General features: G+C 34.9%; 1 protein-coding gene across 4 annotated transcripts in view; it reads left to right on the forward strand.

The window, feature by feature from the left end:
• Positions 1-15,703, forward strand: part of PPP2R5C (protein phosphatase 2 regulatory subunit B'gamma) — an 81,556-nt gene that overhangs the window by 53,916 nt on the left and 11,937 nt on the right. For 3 of the 4 annotated variants that reach the window (XM_084287284.1, XM_084287287.1, XM_084287286.1), the window contains 8 exons: positions 3,670-3,780; positions 4,428-4,520; positions 4,631-4,761; positions 6,723-6,782; positions 8,822-8,930; positions 11,274-11,327; positions 14,264-14,434; positions 15,521-15,648. In XM_084287284.1, coding sequence (XP_084143410.1) covers positions 3,670-3,780; positions 4,428-4,520; positions 4,631-4,761; positions 6,723-6,782; positions 8,822-8,930; positions 11,274-11,327; positions 14,264-14,434; positions 15,521-15,648 — 857 coding nt within the window. The remainder of the gene's footprint in view (positions 1-3,669; positions 3,781-4,427; positions 4,521-4,630; positions 4,762-6,722; positions 6,783-8,821; positions 8,931-11,273; positions 11,328-14,263; positions 14,435-15,520; positions 15,649-15,703) is intronic. The other variant, XM_084287285.1, reaches the window with a different exon arrangement.

Below are 15,703 nucleotides of genomic sequence, written 5' to 3' on the forward strand. Positions count from 1 at the left end.
GTTAAACATGCCCATGCTAAAAGTGCAGAGAGAATCCTGGCACACGAGCCCAGTTAAAATTCAAATCTGATAGATCGGGGGGTGCTTGTGGGGTTTTGTTGGATTTTGGGGAGTATAAATTAATCCTTTATGCTGCGTTTGCTTAGTTCTTCTCTGGGAATTTGAACTTAGAGGAAATTGGGCTTTGCACTTGCATCTTGTCTATTTGGTAAAAAGACAGTAGTTAGGGAAAAGAGCAGCCAGTTGACAAAAAGGCAAAAGTCTCAATTATGCTAACTCATTATAAATTTTCATAAACTTCAGTGGCTTAATAGACAAGAGTTTCAGAGTTGTCTTCATTGAGAAATGCTGCACCTTGATTTGAGCAATTGTATGTTCTTTTGGTCAGATACAAAACACAAAATGGAAATCAAATCAGGCTCCATCGCTCATGGAACAAGTTATTCTGTTTTGGGTTTGATACTCTTCCCATTTGATATTCTTAAAAAAAAAAAAAAAAAAACCTGTTACTAACACCTTATACAACCCAGCTTTTCTTCTTGCTCTCTCTCTAGCCTGAGACTTTCCTTTCTCATCTAGAAAAGGCTGATTATTCTTTGATTTGCATAGCAATCTTAGCAAGTGGGAATCACGTCTGGTCTTCCTAAGTTTTTCTTGGAAGACCATTGATTTATTGTAATTTTTCACCTTTTTAAAAGAAAACTTCAAGGTTATTAGTTTCTTGAAGTCCATGCTGTTAAAATATCTTTATATTTATATGTCCCTTTTTAGCTTTACCTTTAATTCTGTGAAACTGTAATTACTCTGATACAGCGTTCCTAATCGGTATCAGCCCTATGGCTCAGTTGAAATAAAGAAATATTATGAAGCAAACAGCGTCAGGATGACTTTTCCTTCATGGGAATATGATGTAATTCTTGCAGATTTAGCTGATGCAGTTTGATACTGCCTCCCACTGTCTGCTCTGCCATCTGTCAGACGTGAGATGGCAGGACAGCACATACATATGCTCCATAGCCTGCTAGTTAATAAGTAATGTACAGCATTATTTTAAACTGTGAATGGAGGTGTTAATGATAAGCAGTCAGAATGTGAGCAGGGAAACATGGCCTTCTGTTGCTCTTCCCAGAATCCCACTGAAGAGGGGTGGAGTGGATTCCTCTGCAAAACAACATCTTTAGACAGCTCAATCTTTCAGAGCTTCTGGGTTATCTTCAAATTACAAGCAGCTAAGTTCTGATGCTATTTTTTAAAATATATATACATATACGTAAATATAAATAAATAAAACTGTGAGAAAAGAACAAAAATGTGTGTATGGAATGTGTATCATAAAACAATTGAAAATTAGAAAGACTGATACTATGGCATAAAGAATAGGCTTTTAAGTGTGATTAAAGTAGCCCTACAGCTACATTATAAGTGAACTCCATCCATCATGTAGGGTTTAGGATTTTTCCTTTAATTGTTGAGAGCTTAGGAGTGTCTCAGCTGATGAATAAAATGTGGGGTTTTTTTGCATATTCAAATAAAACATTCAGTTTGATGCAAATTCCAATGGAGTAATCTTTTTTTTTTCTAGCTAGTTGTGCAAATGCCCTGTACTGGCACGTTTGCTGAGCCAAGTATTGGCTTTCGTGAAAAGGCTCTGTAAATGGTTCTGCTGCTCCTGGTGATGTAGCCTTTTGCAAAGAATTTTCTTTTTCCTGGGAAATCAGTTGTATCTGACTTGGCCAGACTTAAGAAATGTATTTTTCAGATTTCCCCTAAATTCTTGCAAAAAGACTCCCCGATCTGTTACACTGCTCGAATAAGTAAGAAAAGCCTTGAAGAGTTTCTGTATATAGCCTAATATACTTGATCATTATGGAAAGTTAGAATAGTAAACCACTGTTTTTATTTTGACAATCTTTCCATTTCTGTATTTTGTTCAATCTGAAGCATTTGTATCAAATAATCTTTTTCAAGTAGAGGAGACAGTTCAGGACCATAACTTGGATTGATCTGTATTTTTCATTCTGTTCAAAAATAAGTTTAGGCTGCTTGGTACTGGTTTGATAATGAATAAGCAAGCAACAAAACAACAAAAAGTCTCTCTTGGATAGAATTACATGGCTAAATAGATTGTATTTTTCTATTTGCTCATCAATGTTGTCTCCTACCAACATCTGCCCTATCTAATACTCTGGATTACAAGTGGAATTGAGGAATTAGTCTCTCTCGGTATTGACAGCTGTAGCTGTCTTTACATTTACAGATAAGGGATTTTTCCAGTTTTCTTACTGGCATGCACAGAAGCCTGTTCCCTGCAACTTGCTCAGTAAAAGGTTTAATCATTAACTTGTCAGGGGTGACAGAACAACCATTTGAGTCACTAGCTAGTCAGTCCTTTCTTGTCCATGAAGAAGCCAGCTGTCATTTCAGATGGAGAACTGAGGTTACTGCAGACTTTAAGTCTGCATTAAGCCATTGTAGGTAAGATTACTCTTGAGAACATGTGCTGAATTTATCCAAAAATCATGTAAGGTTTTTTTCAGCCAACAAATGTTGTGTACATTCTTTTATGATTATATGTATTGTATATATAGATGTCATTGTGATCATACCTGATTATGTGTATTTTTATTTACATTTAAAAAAAATAATCCAAGCAATGTGCATTCAGTGATGAAGTGGTTTTACCTAGAAGAGGACCTCTTAGGAAAGTGTTTTGTGTCAAAATTTGTTGCAAAATCATCACTCTTGACAGTACCTGTGATAATCAATGCACAATGTAATGTGCAGGAGCACAGTCAGCACCCATCTTCCCTAGAACCTTTCTGACTTTGAGATATGCAGAGGTTCCTTAAATTTTACCTTTACTTTGATGCTTTTTGCCTTTTAAGACTTCTCAAAACTTTTTTTTTGTCTTGAAAACAGTTTCAAAATCCCTAATAATTTTTAAAGGGCTTTGTGGCAAATACTACTTCAATTCACTCACATTACAAATCTGCATCTAGACAAACACTTGACAGCATAAAATATATCTTTGTACCTGTGTGTGTGTGTGGTTGTGTATATGAACCTTGAAAAGCAATTCATCTTTGTAGTCTGCTCCACATCCATGAGGATGCCAAACTGTGCATGGTTTAAGAGAAGTATCACTACGAGGGGAACAGAGAACTTTGATTTTAAAGTGTTTCCATATAGGTACACCCAGAGTATGATTTGAAAGCAATAATAATTTACAGAATAGTTGCAGGTAATCTTTGTTTTCCATCTCTGGTTCTGACCTCTGCTGTTGAAGGTTGTTGTGAGGTCCTCTAAGGTTGTTGTGAGGTCCTCTAAGGTTGTTGTGAGGTCCTCTAAAGTGTATATGTAAAAATATTGTCTAACCACTTATAAATATATTTGCTTGAACTTTCAAAATGGATTTAAAGAGAGAAAACATCCTGTCAGTAAGTTTGTGCTTTCAAGAGTACTACATGGAAAACTGTTCTCCAAGTTAAAAATTTTTAAAGACAAATAAATTTACCTCATTTTTGTTTAAATTGCTAGCTTACATATCTTGCATTTTTGCAGATGTTAACTAAATAGGTCATGTTAAGAATTCTGAGTAAAAAATTATCTTTGAAATATTTTATAGTCATTCACTTGTTTCAGAGTTCTTAAAGGCACGTGTGATTTCAGTTTGCAGTTAATATGTTTCGAACATTACCACCATCTTCCAATCCAACGGGAGCAGAATTTGATCCAGAGGAAGATGAACCAACTTTAGAAGCTGCGTGGCCTCATCTACAGGTACTTAGTGAAGATTAGGAAGTTGTAATTTAATAGAATTTTAACATTTAAATCATTGCTTATTGACTCAAAATGACTTAGGTAAGGTGTTTATATCTGTAAGTTGCTTTTCTCTGCTATACCTAAAATACTTTTGAATTTACACATAATATTAAAAAAAATCACTAGTGTATTGGAGGTTAAAGGCTTGCTGTTTCTTGCGGTGCAGATGCAATTGCTGTGACTTAAATGAGCTTCAGGTTGTCACTAACTGCTTTGATCTGACTCTGGCACAGTTCTGGCTTTGAGAGGTACTATGACAAAGAGAGGAGAACAGAGAATTTTCAAGACACATACTTCTGAGCATGATGAATATTAGATTATTCTGGGTCCCATGAGTAAAATCTAGCAATGGAGCTCAGCAGAATTTGAACGTGATTTAAAGAACCCAGAGTTCTTGCTCTAGATAAAAACATACTGCATTGAGAGGGCAGGAGCAAAGCTTTCACTGTGTGCAATATAAATTTTTTTAAAAAGTGTGTTATACAAATATAAATAAAAACAGTCCTGTTCTGAGCAACTAATCAGTAACTTTGGTAATGTACTGCTTATAAAATGGTTTATTGTTTAAAAAACTAATACTGTTTTTTGTCGGACTTTTTTTTCAGCTTGTTTATGAATTTTTCTTAAGGTTTTTAGAATCTCCAGATTTCCAACCTAATATAGCTAAGAAATATATTGATCAGAAATTTGTATTACAGGTAAGGTTTTTTTAAAAACAAAACACATTTAACTTAAAGCTCCAAATCCATATTATCTTACAATGCATTAGGTTCAGGTAAAGTGCATCCTTTCTTTTTCCTCTTTGCAGCTTTTAGAGCTTTTCGACAGTGAAGATCCTCGCGAAAGAGATTTTCTCAAAACAACTCTTCACAGAATATACGGGAAATTCTTAGGCCTGAGAGCTTACATTCGGAAACAAATTAATAATATATTTTATAGGTAATACATTTTCTAGCTTTTTTCCTTTTTTTTTTTTTTTTTTTTTTTTTTTTTTTTTTTTTTTTGAGGGGGAGGGTGTTGCTTCGAGCTTTGGTACACTTTTCCACAAGTCATTATACTGTGAATGTTTTACAGTCCTTCCAGCATGTCTCTGTTTTCTACCCACAATGAATGTATGAAACTTCCCATTTAAGAAACTAGCAAAAAAGCTGACACATACTGGGTACCATTCCATGAATGGCACGAGCAGTACCAGCTGTTTATCTTCTCTGTATGTGGTAACAAGTGAGCCTTTAGAAGAGATAGAGAGGAGTTGCTTTAAAATAATTGGGAAGCCTTCACTCTCCTGCAGACGAGCTCCTGACTGGCCGTATCTAGAGCCAGTATGTCCTTAGATAAAAATACACATATATAATTCATTTCTGAACTTTTTTTTTTTACTTGCTACTTCTTGTGCTTTACTTCAAGGAGATGCAGAAGCAAAGTCTTCTAACACAGATGGTTCTGGTGTGTGGCTGTTGGAAGACTGAGAAATGTTACAGTCATTAAATTGACTTCATTACAAAGAATGCAAACTATTACAGTTTTCCATATTTTTCACTCTGAAATTTATGAGAGATGATGTCATTTGCACTGCAGAAATAACCTTTCCGTACCAAGTTGTAACGGAGAAAATCAAACAGAAAAAGTTTCTTATTTCTGTAATACTTTTGAGCTATAAGTTGAAACTTTTTGCATTTGATTGTAAACTCATGAATATGAACACCAGGGAGGAAAGCTGTGTCAACTTCTGTCTTGAATTAAGGGTTTGTATGTGACAAACTCAAAGTATGTGCAGAATTTTTCAAAATGCTTCATTTTCGTATACTTTTTCCAGCAAATCTTCTTACATAAGCCTAGTAAGAAACAGAAGTATGGTCTTTGTCTTTTAGTCACTAATCAGGATTGCATAAGTTCTGTCCCCATGGTATGCTGCTAATCTTACTTTTTTTTCTAGTGTGAAATATATATATTTTCTTAAATTATTAAGCCAGTATGTTCCTGCTTATTTGCTCTTAAGGTTTTAATATCATTGTCTTTAGTTTTGCTTGAAATCGTCCTGAATTACATGGAGAGCATTTTAAGGAGAAAAAAGTCATATCAAATACTCTGGATTAAAAGTAGTTTTTAGTATGTTGGTCTACGACAAATTTTCAAATAGATAACAATTTTCTAATAAATTAATATTATCTTCTAATAAGTAAAATTTTTGATAATTGTAAAATACCTGAAGTTGTGCATAGAAGTTTTTCAATAAACTTACACTCAGGCAATTGGGAAAAATGCAGGAAAGGTGATTGCATGGGAAATTACAGTGTTCTGTCAAACAAGAATTCAGGAAAATTTGACTTCCTCAGTTTATTACAGAGCCTTTTGTGTGCATAGGAATCTGTAATGCCAAATAGCTCTTTAGATCCATAAGTAGTAACTGTTTGAACACCTTGTGCTTGCGTGTGCTATAGAAGGTTGAGTCACAGCATTTGATTATGCCAGATGCTCTGTGTTATTTTAATATTTAAAGCATTGTTTGCTGTGTTCCATTTTGCATTACTGAAATGGCATGGAGTATGATTGGAAAAGGCCCAAATGAGTGTACTATTATTAAATGTGGAGGGAAGGAGCAAGCGTGAAGGTTGAGAGCAGCTTGATGTGCTCTTGATTTGTTTCTATATGGAACGTGCATGTCTGCTATAGAACAGGGCCGTCAAGTACACACAGTGTCACTGTCTTTAGAAGAGTTTGTAAGACTGCTAAATTGTTCTGGTGAACTCTGCAAAGTTTCTTTTCCACTGTGTGCTTGTTTTCTTCTGAGTGACTAAAACTGGGGAGGTGAAGGCTACCTGTAATGTTAGATGGTAATCTTGTTGGTCACCTTGCATCTCTATTTGGCAGTAACTGAGTAAAACTTTTCATTTATTTAGGTTTATTTATGAAACAGAACATCACAATGGCATAGCAGAATTACTGGAAATACTGGGAAGGTAAGTTGTAGGTTTTGTCTAATTAGACTTGCTTTGTCCTCAGAGGAGGCTTTAAAGGTTGAGTTGGGAATTGCACATTGTTATGAGACAAGATGAAAATAGCTTCCTGGCATGTGGCAAAGCTGTAGCTGAGGATAAATTTTTTATAAGAGCGCAGAAATGTGGCAAGAGCTTGAGTGTAACAGCAACATTTTTGGGGTGCGACAATTTTTTATATCACATTTTAAGTCTTATTTTCTAGCTTAGGAACCCTGTGATTAAGATTAGTTGTAATGCAGCTGTGATTAATGTGTAACTAATTGCAATTTGTTTAAAAATTCTTCCAACTTTACTAAATGTGTAGCAGGTAAACAGACAGGACAGATAGGTTGTAAGTTCTCAGAAATCTTCTGTTAATCTTATAGTAAACTGCAGTGATACATCTGAAAGCCCTTGAAACAAGAATTGTACAACATAAAGCTGATAGCCCAGTCAAAACTGGTGTGGTTTTTATCAACTGCTTTCTCTCATCCATGTGCAAGCTTTTATTTTATATACATAATACACTTCAAAAGCATAGTTTATTTTACTTTACAGTTTTTTTCACATCTTTGCACATAAAAATAACAATGTAATGTCGCTTAATTTTAGAAATATGTAAATTTCACAGGATCAAATAATGAGTCAAATTGGCAGGGACCTGTGGAGATCATCTAGTCCTACCACTCTGCTCTGGGCATAGTCAGTGAGAGTGGGCTGGAAGCTCCACAAGATCTCTGGGCAACCTTTTCTGCATTGGACAACCCTGAGATTAAAAAGGGATTTTTCTTCTGAGTGAAGCTTCCTGTTTCAGTTTGTGCCCGTTGCCTCTTGCCTTTTCATTGTGCATTATTAAGAAGAGCAACTCTGTCTACATGCTGTCTCATCTGATAATGTTACACATTGATAAGACCCCTGAGCTTTTTCTTCTTCTCTAGCCTAAATGGTCCCAGCTCTCTCAGCATTTCCTAGTATGTGAGGTGCTCCAGTCCTTAATCACCTTCATGGCACTTTGCTGGACTCTCTCCATTATGTCCATATCTTTCCAGTCCTGGGGAGCTTAGAACTGAACCCACCACTCCAGATGTGTCTCACTAGTGTTGAGCAGAGGGGATGGATCACTTCCCTCAACCTGCCAACAACTCTATTCCTAATGCAGCTCAGGATGCTGTTTAAATTGAAAAGATGTTTTGTAAATTCTCCATATCTACATGTCTGCCTGGAATAATTATTTAATCTTCAACTAAATATTCAATGATTAACAGAAGTTACAAATCTATCATTACATCTACATGCTATAAAAGTAATCAAGTAATACTGCTCAAGATATACTGAAGACTGTCTAAAGCTGAAATACAAGAAGATGGAGATAAATCTACAAAAGTTACATCACTGACTTTTTCACTTTAGTTTTTTTAGGTTGGCTTTAAGTTTTAACGTCGTAAAAATTAAGTGCTTTTTCCCCTCAGATTTCCAAGTCAGTATTTCTATCATCTAAGTAAGGATTCTTTGCTGTAAACATGCTATACTGATGGGCTGATATTGATGGGGATGGGTTCTGCAAGTATTTTAGCAGTCCATGTGTTTATTTTTTTTTCCCTTGTCTGCTGTCCTGGATCAGTCTCTCTCCAATATTCAGTCTCAGGTTCCTTCTTTAATTCAGTGACGATGCTAATAAAAATATGTATTCAAAGCTTTGTTTGTAGTGAGTAGTTCATAACAAAAATTAGAATCTGAAGTGCAAACATAATCATGTATGTTGCTTGGAAGAAGAATTTAGGACCTGTGAAAGATTTGGGTGAGGTGTGGGCAGATGTTGATTTGACTGTTCTATTTATTTAAAGAGCTGGATCAAAAATGAAATGGTATCTGGTGCATGTGGAATCTACATTTTTCTGCTACACTGTGTTTACCAAAAGTTCTCAAATGTGCTATGAAAACAAGAGTTTGGTACATGCAGTACAGTAGTGCAGTTTTTGAGTAATTGCTGACTTTTATTTTTTAATTTCTTTCCCTGACAGCATAATTAATGGATTTGCCTTACCATTAAAAGAAGAGCACAAAATATTCTTATTGAAGGTTTTGTTACCACTGCACAAAGTGAAATCACTCAGTGTTTACCATCCACAGGTAAGTTTTGTTTGGCACTTTTCTTAATAACATAACAGTTGCAAAAGTCTGCTATGATTGACACCTTCTGTTCTAACCTGCCTGAGCTGGATTGGTCTTTCTGTTCCCCTTACTTCATAAACTAATTCTTCTACGCCTTCTAGTGACTTGCATTCATATCAGCAAGAAGGGTTGCCTATAGGGTTGCCTGTCTTCTCTCTCTGGCATGTCTTACTGAATGAAATAGCAAGACGCTTCAAGTGAATTGTGTGAAATACCAAAGTAAAGTCACAAATTCACATTGAAACAGCAGCAGATATTCAGAAAGATTTCACTGACAAATCCAGATATATGTGATGAGAGCTAATTTCTATAATCAATTTTAAATTTACTTTAGAAGAATGGAGAACACTAGCTATAGTAGACTTTGTACATTCCTCATATTATCTGGGCGGATTCTTGGTAGCAGTCATCAAAAACAAGAAAGGAATTGGGCTAACCAGCTGAACTTCCATAAATGAAAAAACATTAGAAAAAATGTTTAAGCTGTTTATGAGGTGTGCAGTGATACTCCCATTTAAAAATTTTACTTTAGGATTATTGGCGAGTGCTAAGGATGTAATAGTTGACTGTCTAGGCACAAAGTAATCGTGCTTAGAAGTTGGTAAACACTAATTCAGTCTAATCTTGCATCTGCTTTAAATTGATACACGTAGTTATTACTAGTTCACTTTCTCATATTGTAGCAAATTTTATGATTTAAAACTGTTCTTTGCTTTTTTGACTAACTTAGGTGCTGTGCTTTTTTGACTAACTTAGGTGATGAAGTTGAAAATATTTTTAAACAAACGTGAGACACCAAAATATTAGCAACTGGAAAGCACTTCAGAATTTAAAATCACAATTTTGTTTTCTGTGATTGAAAAGAGGAAATGAGTTGAAATATGAAGTACAAGATAGAAAAAAAAAATCTAATTCACAAATGTGGAAAGGGGAATAAATTGCCAATTAATGTAAAATTAAATCCGAATTATTTAATGTACTATTACATTTTTTTTTTTTAAAAAAGACATCTTCAGTAAAGACACTTCAAATTTTCATCTTTTTGTAGCTTTTTGTAGCTAAATCAGATACTGGCACTCTAGCTTTTCACTAGCAGCCTAGATAAGGCCAACTAGGAGATAATTTTTGCTATTCTACATATGTGTGGACTTTATGAAGATAGATTTACTTTCTCAGCTTCGTAGTCTGTTCCTTCATGTTAATTTCCAGGAGATCTGTAAGCTTTTTATTCATAACAAAAAGATGAAATCTCAAATATAACAGTAGTTTGCAGATTGATTTCATCACCAAAAATAGGTGCAAATTCCCATTCCCTTACAAGAGTCTCATCTGGAGATGATTTGGAAAGTGACTGTTTCCCTATTGATAACAAGAGGTGAGGTTTTTAACCTTCCTTCTTGGCAAACCAAAGGAGAAACCAGCAGATATGCAGGTTATTACCTCTCCAACAGGAGCTGATTCAGCCTTTGCAGTGCTGGCTTCTGCCTATTTGCCTCAGGGAAGCTCTGGAGTTGTATTAAAGTAAGCAATTACGTTTATATAAAGGAGAACTTCTAGGACATGGATTTCTCATTTGCTTTAGAATTAAGTTTCTTTAATTAAAACCAGCAAAGCAAAAACTGTGTAAAAACAAGCAGGGAATTTGAGCAAAGATCTAGTAGATGTGAGTAAACAGTGTGTTCCTGTGTCCAAAAGTCTGTTTTCATGTTGATTTCATACCGTTTAATAGTGTATCTTTATCAGAGGATAGAATCATTTAACAGTGAGGCTTCTTCCCCAGATTTGTAACTGCTTGTTCGTAGTCTCTTCTCTGTTTTTACTATCTTCTCTTTGTATATTAAGAATCATTTCAGTATCCTAATTCATATTAGAAAGAATTGGTCTGACTAACCCTATCTTTTTGTATCTCCTTGTTTTCTGGTAACAATTTATCAATCCTGATCACTGATCCACTGTATAATGAGAGAAGAATAAATATGGTTTTCTGTTCAAGCCTTTCTCCCCCTCCTGTGAATTCTGGCTTTCTCAAGAGACAGTATACAAGTCTTTAAACAGTTGAAAGTTTATGTTCCTATTATAATCTAAAAGATGAGTACAGACTTGAGTACATATGCTTTAACAATTTTTCCCCAGCTATCTCTTTTGTTGTTTCTTTTTTTAAATTGTCTGCCAAATAACCTTGTAAAATTACAGAAAAACTGTTGTTTTTATCTGGATTCAGTAGTGTTCTCCAGTTATACTGCTGATTTCAAAGTGTGTTCAATTTCACAAGTGTTAATAAAATATTTTCTTTTATTTTAGCTGGCGTACTGTGTAGTTCAGTTTTTAGAAAAGGACAGCACGCTTACAGAACCAGTAAGTTTATCTTGCTATAATATATTTTTGGAACATTAATATCTCTCTCATCTGTTGACTGCTTAAGGAGGTTTGGGGAATAAAGTATTGATAGGTAATTGTTTTTAATCAGAAGAGTCAAATATTTAATCATTTCGATCTATCAAGTGGATTTTTTTTTTCCCAGCAACCATTTGGAATGCTCAAAATGAATTAATGCAACTTGAAAATTATCTGTTCTGTTTGTTAAAAGATATTTTATTGTGCTTATTTTGTTCTTGCTGATTATATCTGAGACAGTTGATGCAGAAGCAGTTTAGTCAGATGCTTGCTTGCCTGAACTGTGTTGTGTTGAGAAGCTGATGATATGCTAGAGCACAGATTTCTGGCACACAGCTACGTACTGATGCAAGGCTTTTGAGTCAGATCCTGACTCCTTTTGAATCAAATACCAACTTGGAACATAAACAAAAACAGACTTTGGTCTGGCTGCACATAGCTGAAGAGATGAATACTCACTGTCCTAAATAGTATATAGGGTTTTGCATCACTAAGCCAACACATTTAATCACTAAGTTGCAATCTGTAAACAATTGCTAATAACGAAAGTGATATAGAATTAGATTATAACTGTTTCCATTGTAAAATGGAAACTGAATCTTAAAGCAGTGCGCAACTGAGCAAGAATTCTCTTCTACTTGGAGCTTCTAGTCTTTAAAATACCACGTCTTGTACATTCTGACATTTGTGCCATATGAGATCTTGAAATCTTAGCTTTCTTCCAAATATCAACTGGGATGTTACATATTTCCTAGTACAAATTTGAACTAATACAAATCCAAGTTCATTTTCCTTTTTTATCCCAAACTGGTCCATAATGCTTACATTTTTTAATCATGGTTAGTAATGCATATGCTAAGTTCCCCTTCCAAAATTCCAGTCATTACAAAATAAAACCTTTTGTTTTCCTTCATAATTGTCAAATAAGACATTTTTACATCTTATTAAATAAAACATGCATAAATTTCCCAAGGCTTCATTAATGACATAGTATCTACTCTGACAATTAAATGGATACATACAATAAACATACACTGATTTCTCATTGAGGTAGTATTTCATTGATTGTGTTGCATTTTACGTGTAGTTTTTAAGCTTAAAAAAATCTGGACTTTTATAAAAGTATCATCCATTTCAGAAAATAAAGAATGCTCTTTTTTTCCTAAATAAGAGAGAAAGTTTGGTGTCTTAAGACAAAGGCTAATGGATTGTTGTAACGTAAACTACATCAAAGCTGTATTGAAGTTTTTTAGGAGAGGGTTGTTGGGGGTTTTGCTTGTGTGTTTTTTTCCAAGAATTCTGTGCCTTTTTTCTCCAGTTCTACATCTAGAACTAGGCAAACACTGTCATATTTTTGTTCTTTATGTGGCTTTTTAGGTCGCTGTATGTACAGCGACTAACAATTTAATTTCAAAAAGTATGTGCTATGGTTTTGTCTCCACAAAAGTACATTGCATCATGCAGATGAAAGTGCTTCCATTGAGTTTTACTCCCAGAGTATCATACTTAAAATACGGGACGTTTTAGTAAGTATTAATCAGACAAGCTAAAAGCAATCATAAGTTGCACACTTCTCAAAGGATCTGTTGAAATAGTTAAATTGTATTGATTTAAGAAGAGGTATAATAGAAGATTTTAATGGTACAGTTGCCAGATGAAAGTTAAATTTCATAGAAAAAGATATTGAAATACAAAGTTTCCTGCATGCTCCTGGAAAGTAAGTCAGAATGCAGAACAAGAGAAGGAAAGATTAAAGGTATCTCTTGTTGACATACCAGTTCATTTATTGTTAGATATGCTTACATGTGAATTGCAACTTTTCAATTCACAAGTTTTTCATCAGTTTGTATTGGTTTAGTTTATCAAAACATCACTAGTTAAAATTACTGTCTGACATGGGAATGCAAATATCCTGTCCCTTTAGTGACTAGAGTCCTAAGCCTTCTGTTTTTAATCTTTAACCACAGAACAAAAGCATTTACAAACATGTGCTTTCAAGAACATACTAATTTCTTATAAAAATATCTAAAATGGAGTGATATGCCAGTCATTTTGAAATATTTAATGTGTTTTGAAATATTATTTAAAGAAAAGTCTTATTTGAATATTATTAATAGCATAGTATTCATTATGCCTTCAATATAATTTTGCATGTTTTTGTTACTTAAGTGATGATGTAATTGGAAACTCCATTAATAAGTACAATTGCTAAATACGTTAACTTCTAATCTGGTATCACTCTTCAGACTTAAGTTCTTCAACTTAAATATTCAATAGATTAAAGTTTTTTTGGTTTTCAATTCAGAGGCCTTGCCCACGGATGTATAGATTCTTTCTGAATACTTGTGAGCCCTCTGAGAGATTGCTTCCTTTTCTATCACATTTTATGCATCCCCTTAAGACTGTGATTATAGTAATGTAGTCCATTAAATAAAACTTAATGTGTAACAGTAATCTGCCTGGAGTAGTCAGTCACTTGTCAGTCTGGGTATTTATGGTAAGTCTTTCCTTAAAATATAGTGATAGAGCTTAATTTCTTGAGCCTTGAAGTACTCCTCCAAGAAAAAAGAGATTAAAAACTGCTGTCACTTAAGTGGCAGATAATTTTTCCCCATCATATATCAGCAAATTTGCACTTTGACATTCATGTTAAGGTAGTTGTCAGGTTACTTTCTGTAGTCTTCGGATAATTTTTGAACAAGTTTTTTAACAGTATAACTCTTCTGAGAGATTGTTTTTAGCCTTATCAGCTATTATTTCTGTGACTGAACCATATCTGATTGCTACTGTCATGTGGGACAAGAAATTTGAGGGTTTTGTTCTGTGTAAAACATTGAACTTCTTAATGACGTGATTAGACAACTTTTATGAAAATTGTGTTCACTTTGCTTCTGCAGGTTGTAATGGCACTGCTGAAATACTGGCCAAAGACTCACAGTCCAAAAGAAGTCATGTTTTTAAATGAACTAGAAGAAATTTTAGATGTTATTGAACCATCTGAATTTGTAAAAGTAATGGAGCCTCTCTTCAGACAGCTAGCCAAATGTGTGTCCAGTCCACACTTTCAGGTCTGTATTTCCTGAATGTACAATCCGATGAGAATTTTTATAGAGTGAACTTGGTATTATTTGCTGCTGCTGTTCACCATACTTAACTTTATTTCTTGCAAAAAGTCTTCAACTTTGGCAAAAATGGGGTATCCAAATGCCAGTGTTATTTCTTTTCAATAGCATAATACATGAGTCCATATTGGCTAACTCACTTAAGCTCTTACATTAAGCATACCACTTTTAAAAGCTTGGTGTTTTCAGAAGTGCCTGAACATTTTCAGTAGATACTATTTGCATTTCACTGATTATAATAGAGTTCTATTGATACTCTTTTTTTGGGGGCAAACATGTCTCTGCTTGGATGTCTCTGTTAAAGTAAAAGCAGGTTTTCTGTCCTTCCATGAGTAGCTTCCAGTTCATGATTGTTGTGGTTTAACCCAGCCGGCAGCTAAACACCACACAGCCGTTTGCTCACCTTCCCCCCTCCCTCTCTGGGATGGGGGAGAGAAATGGGAAAGTGAAGCCTGTGAGTTGAGATAAAGACAGTTTATTAAGACAGGAAAATAATAATAACAATAATGATGATAATAGTATTACTAATAATAATGTGTACGAAACAAGTGATGCACAATGCAACTGCTCACCACCCAGCCTAACCCCAAGCAGTCGACCCCCCCACCCCGGCCAGCCACCCCTATATATTGTTTAGCATGACTCCAGATGGTATGGAATACCCCTTTGGCCAGTTTGGGTCAGCTGTCCTGGGTCTGTCCCCTCCCAGCTCTTGCTGCACCCCCAGCCTGCCCGCTGGCAGGACAGAGTGAGAAGCTGCAATGTCCTTGGCTTGGTATAAACACTGCTCCACACCAATTAAAACATCAGCATGGTATCAGCACTCTTCTCATCCTAATCCAAAACATAGCACCCCACCAGCTACTAGGAGGAAAATTAACTCTGTCCTAACTAAAACCAGGACAATGATATAAAAATCCAAATCTCAGTTGAAATTCTTCTTACCTTTCAATTATTTTTGCCAAATGTTTCTATTACATGCTCTTTAAGGGGTTGTCTAAAGAAGTATTCCTTTTTTCCATGTTGTCTTAGGTGGCAGAGCGAGCATTATACTACTGGAATAATGAGTATATTATGAGTTTAATTAGTGATAATGCAGCAAAGATTTTACCCATCATGTTTCCATCCTTGTACCGGAATTCAAAGACACATTGGAACAAGTAAGAAACATTTGTACAAATTCTGCCTTCTTTTATGTCTAGTTTAGGCTTGAAA

Source organism: Netta rufina (genome assembly GCF_964035555.1).
Source record: "Netta rufina genome assembly, chromosome: 5".
Classification (NCBI taxonomy): domain Eukaryota; kingdom Metazoa; phylum Chordata; class Aves; order Anseriformes; family Anatidae; genus Netta; species Netta rufina.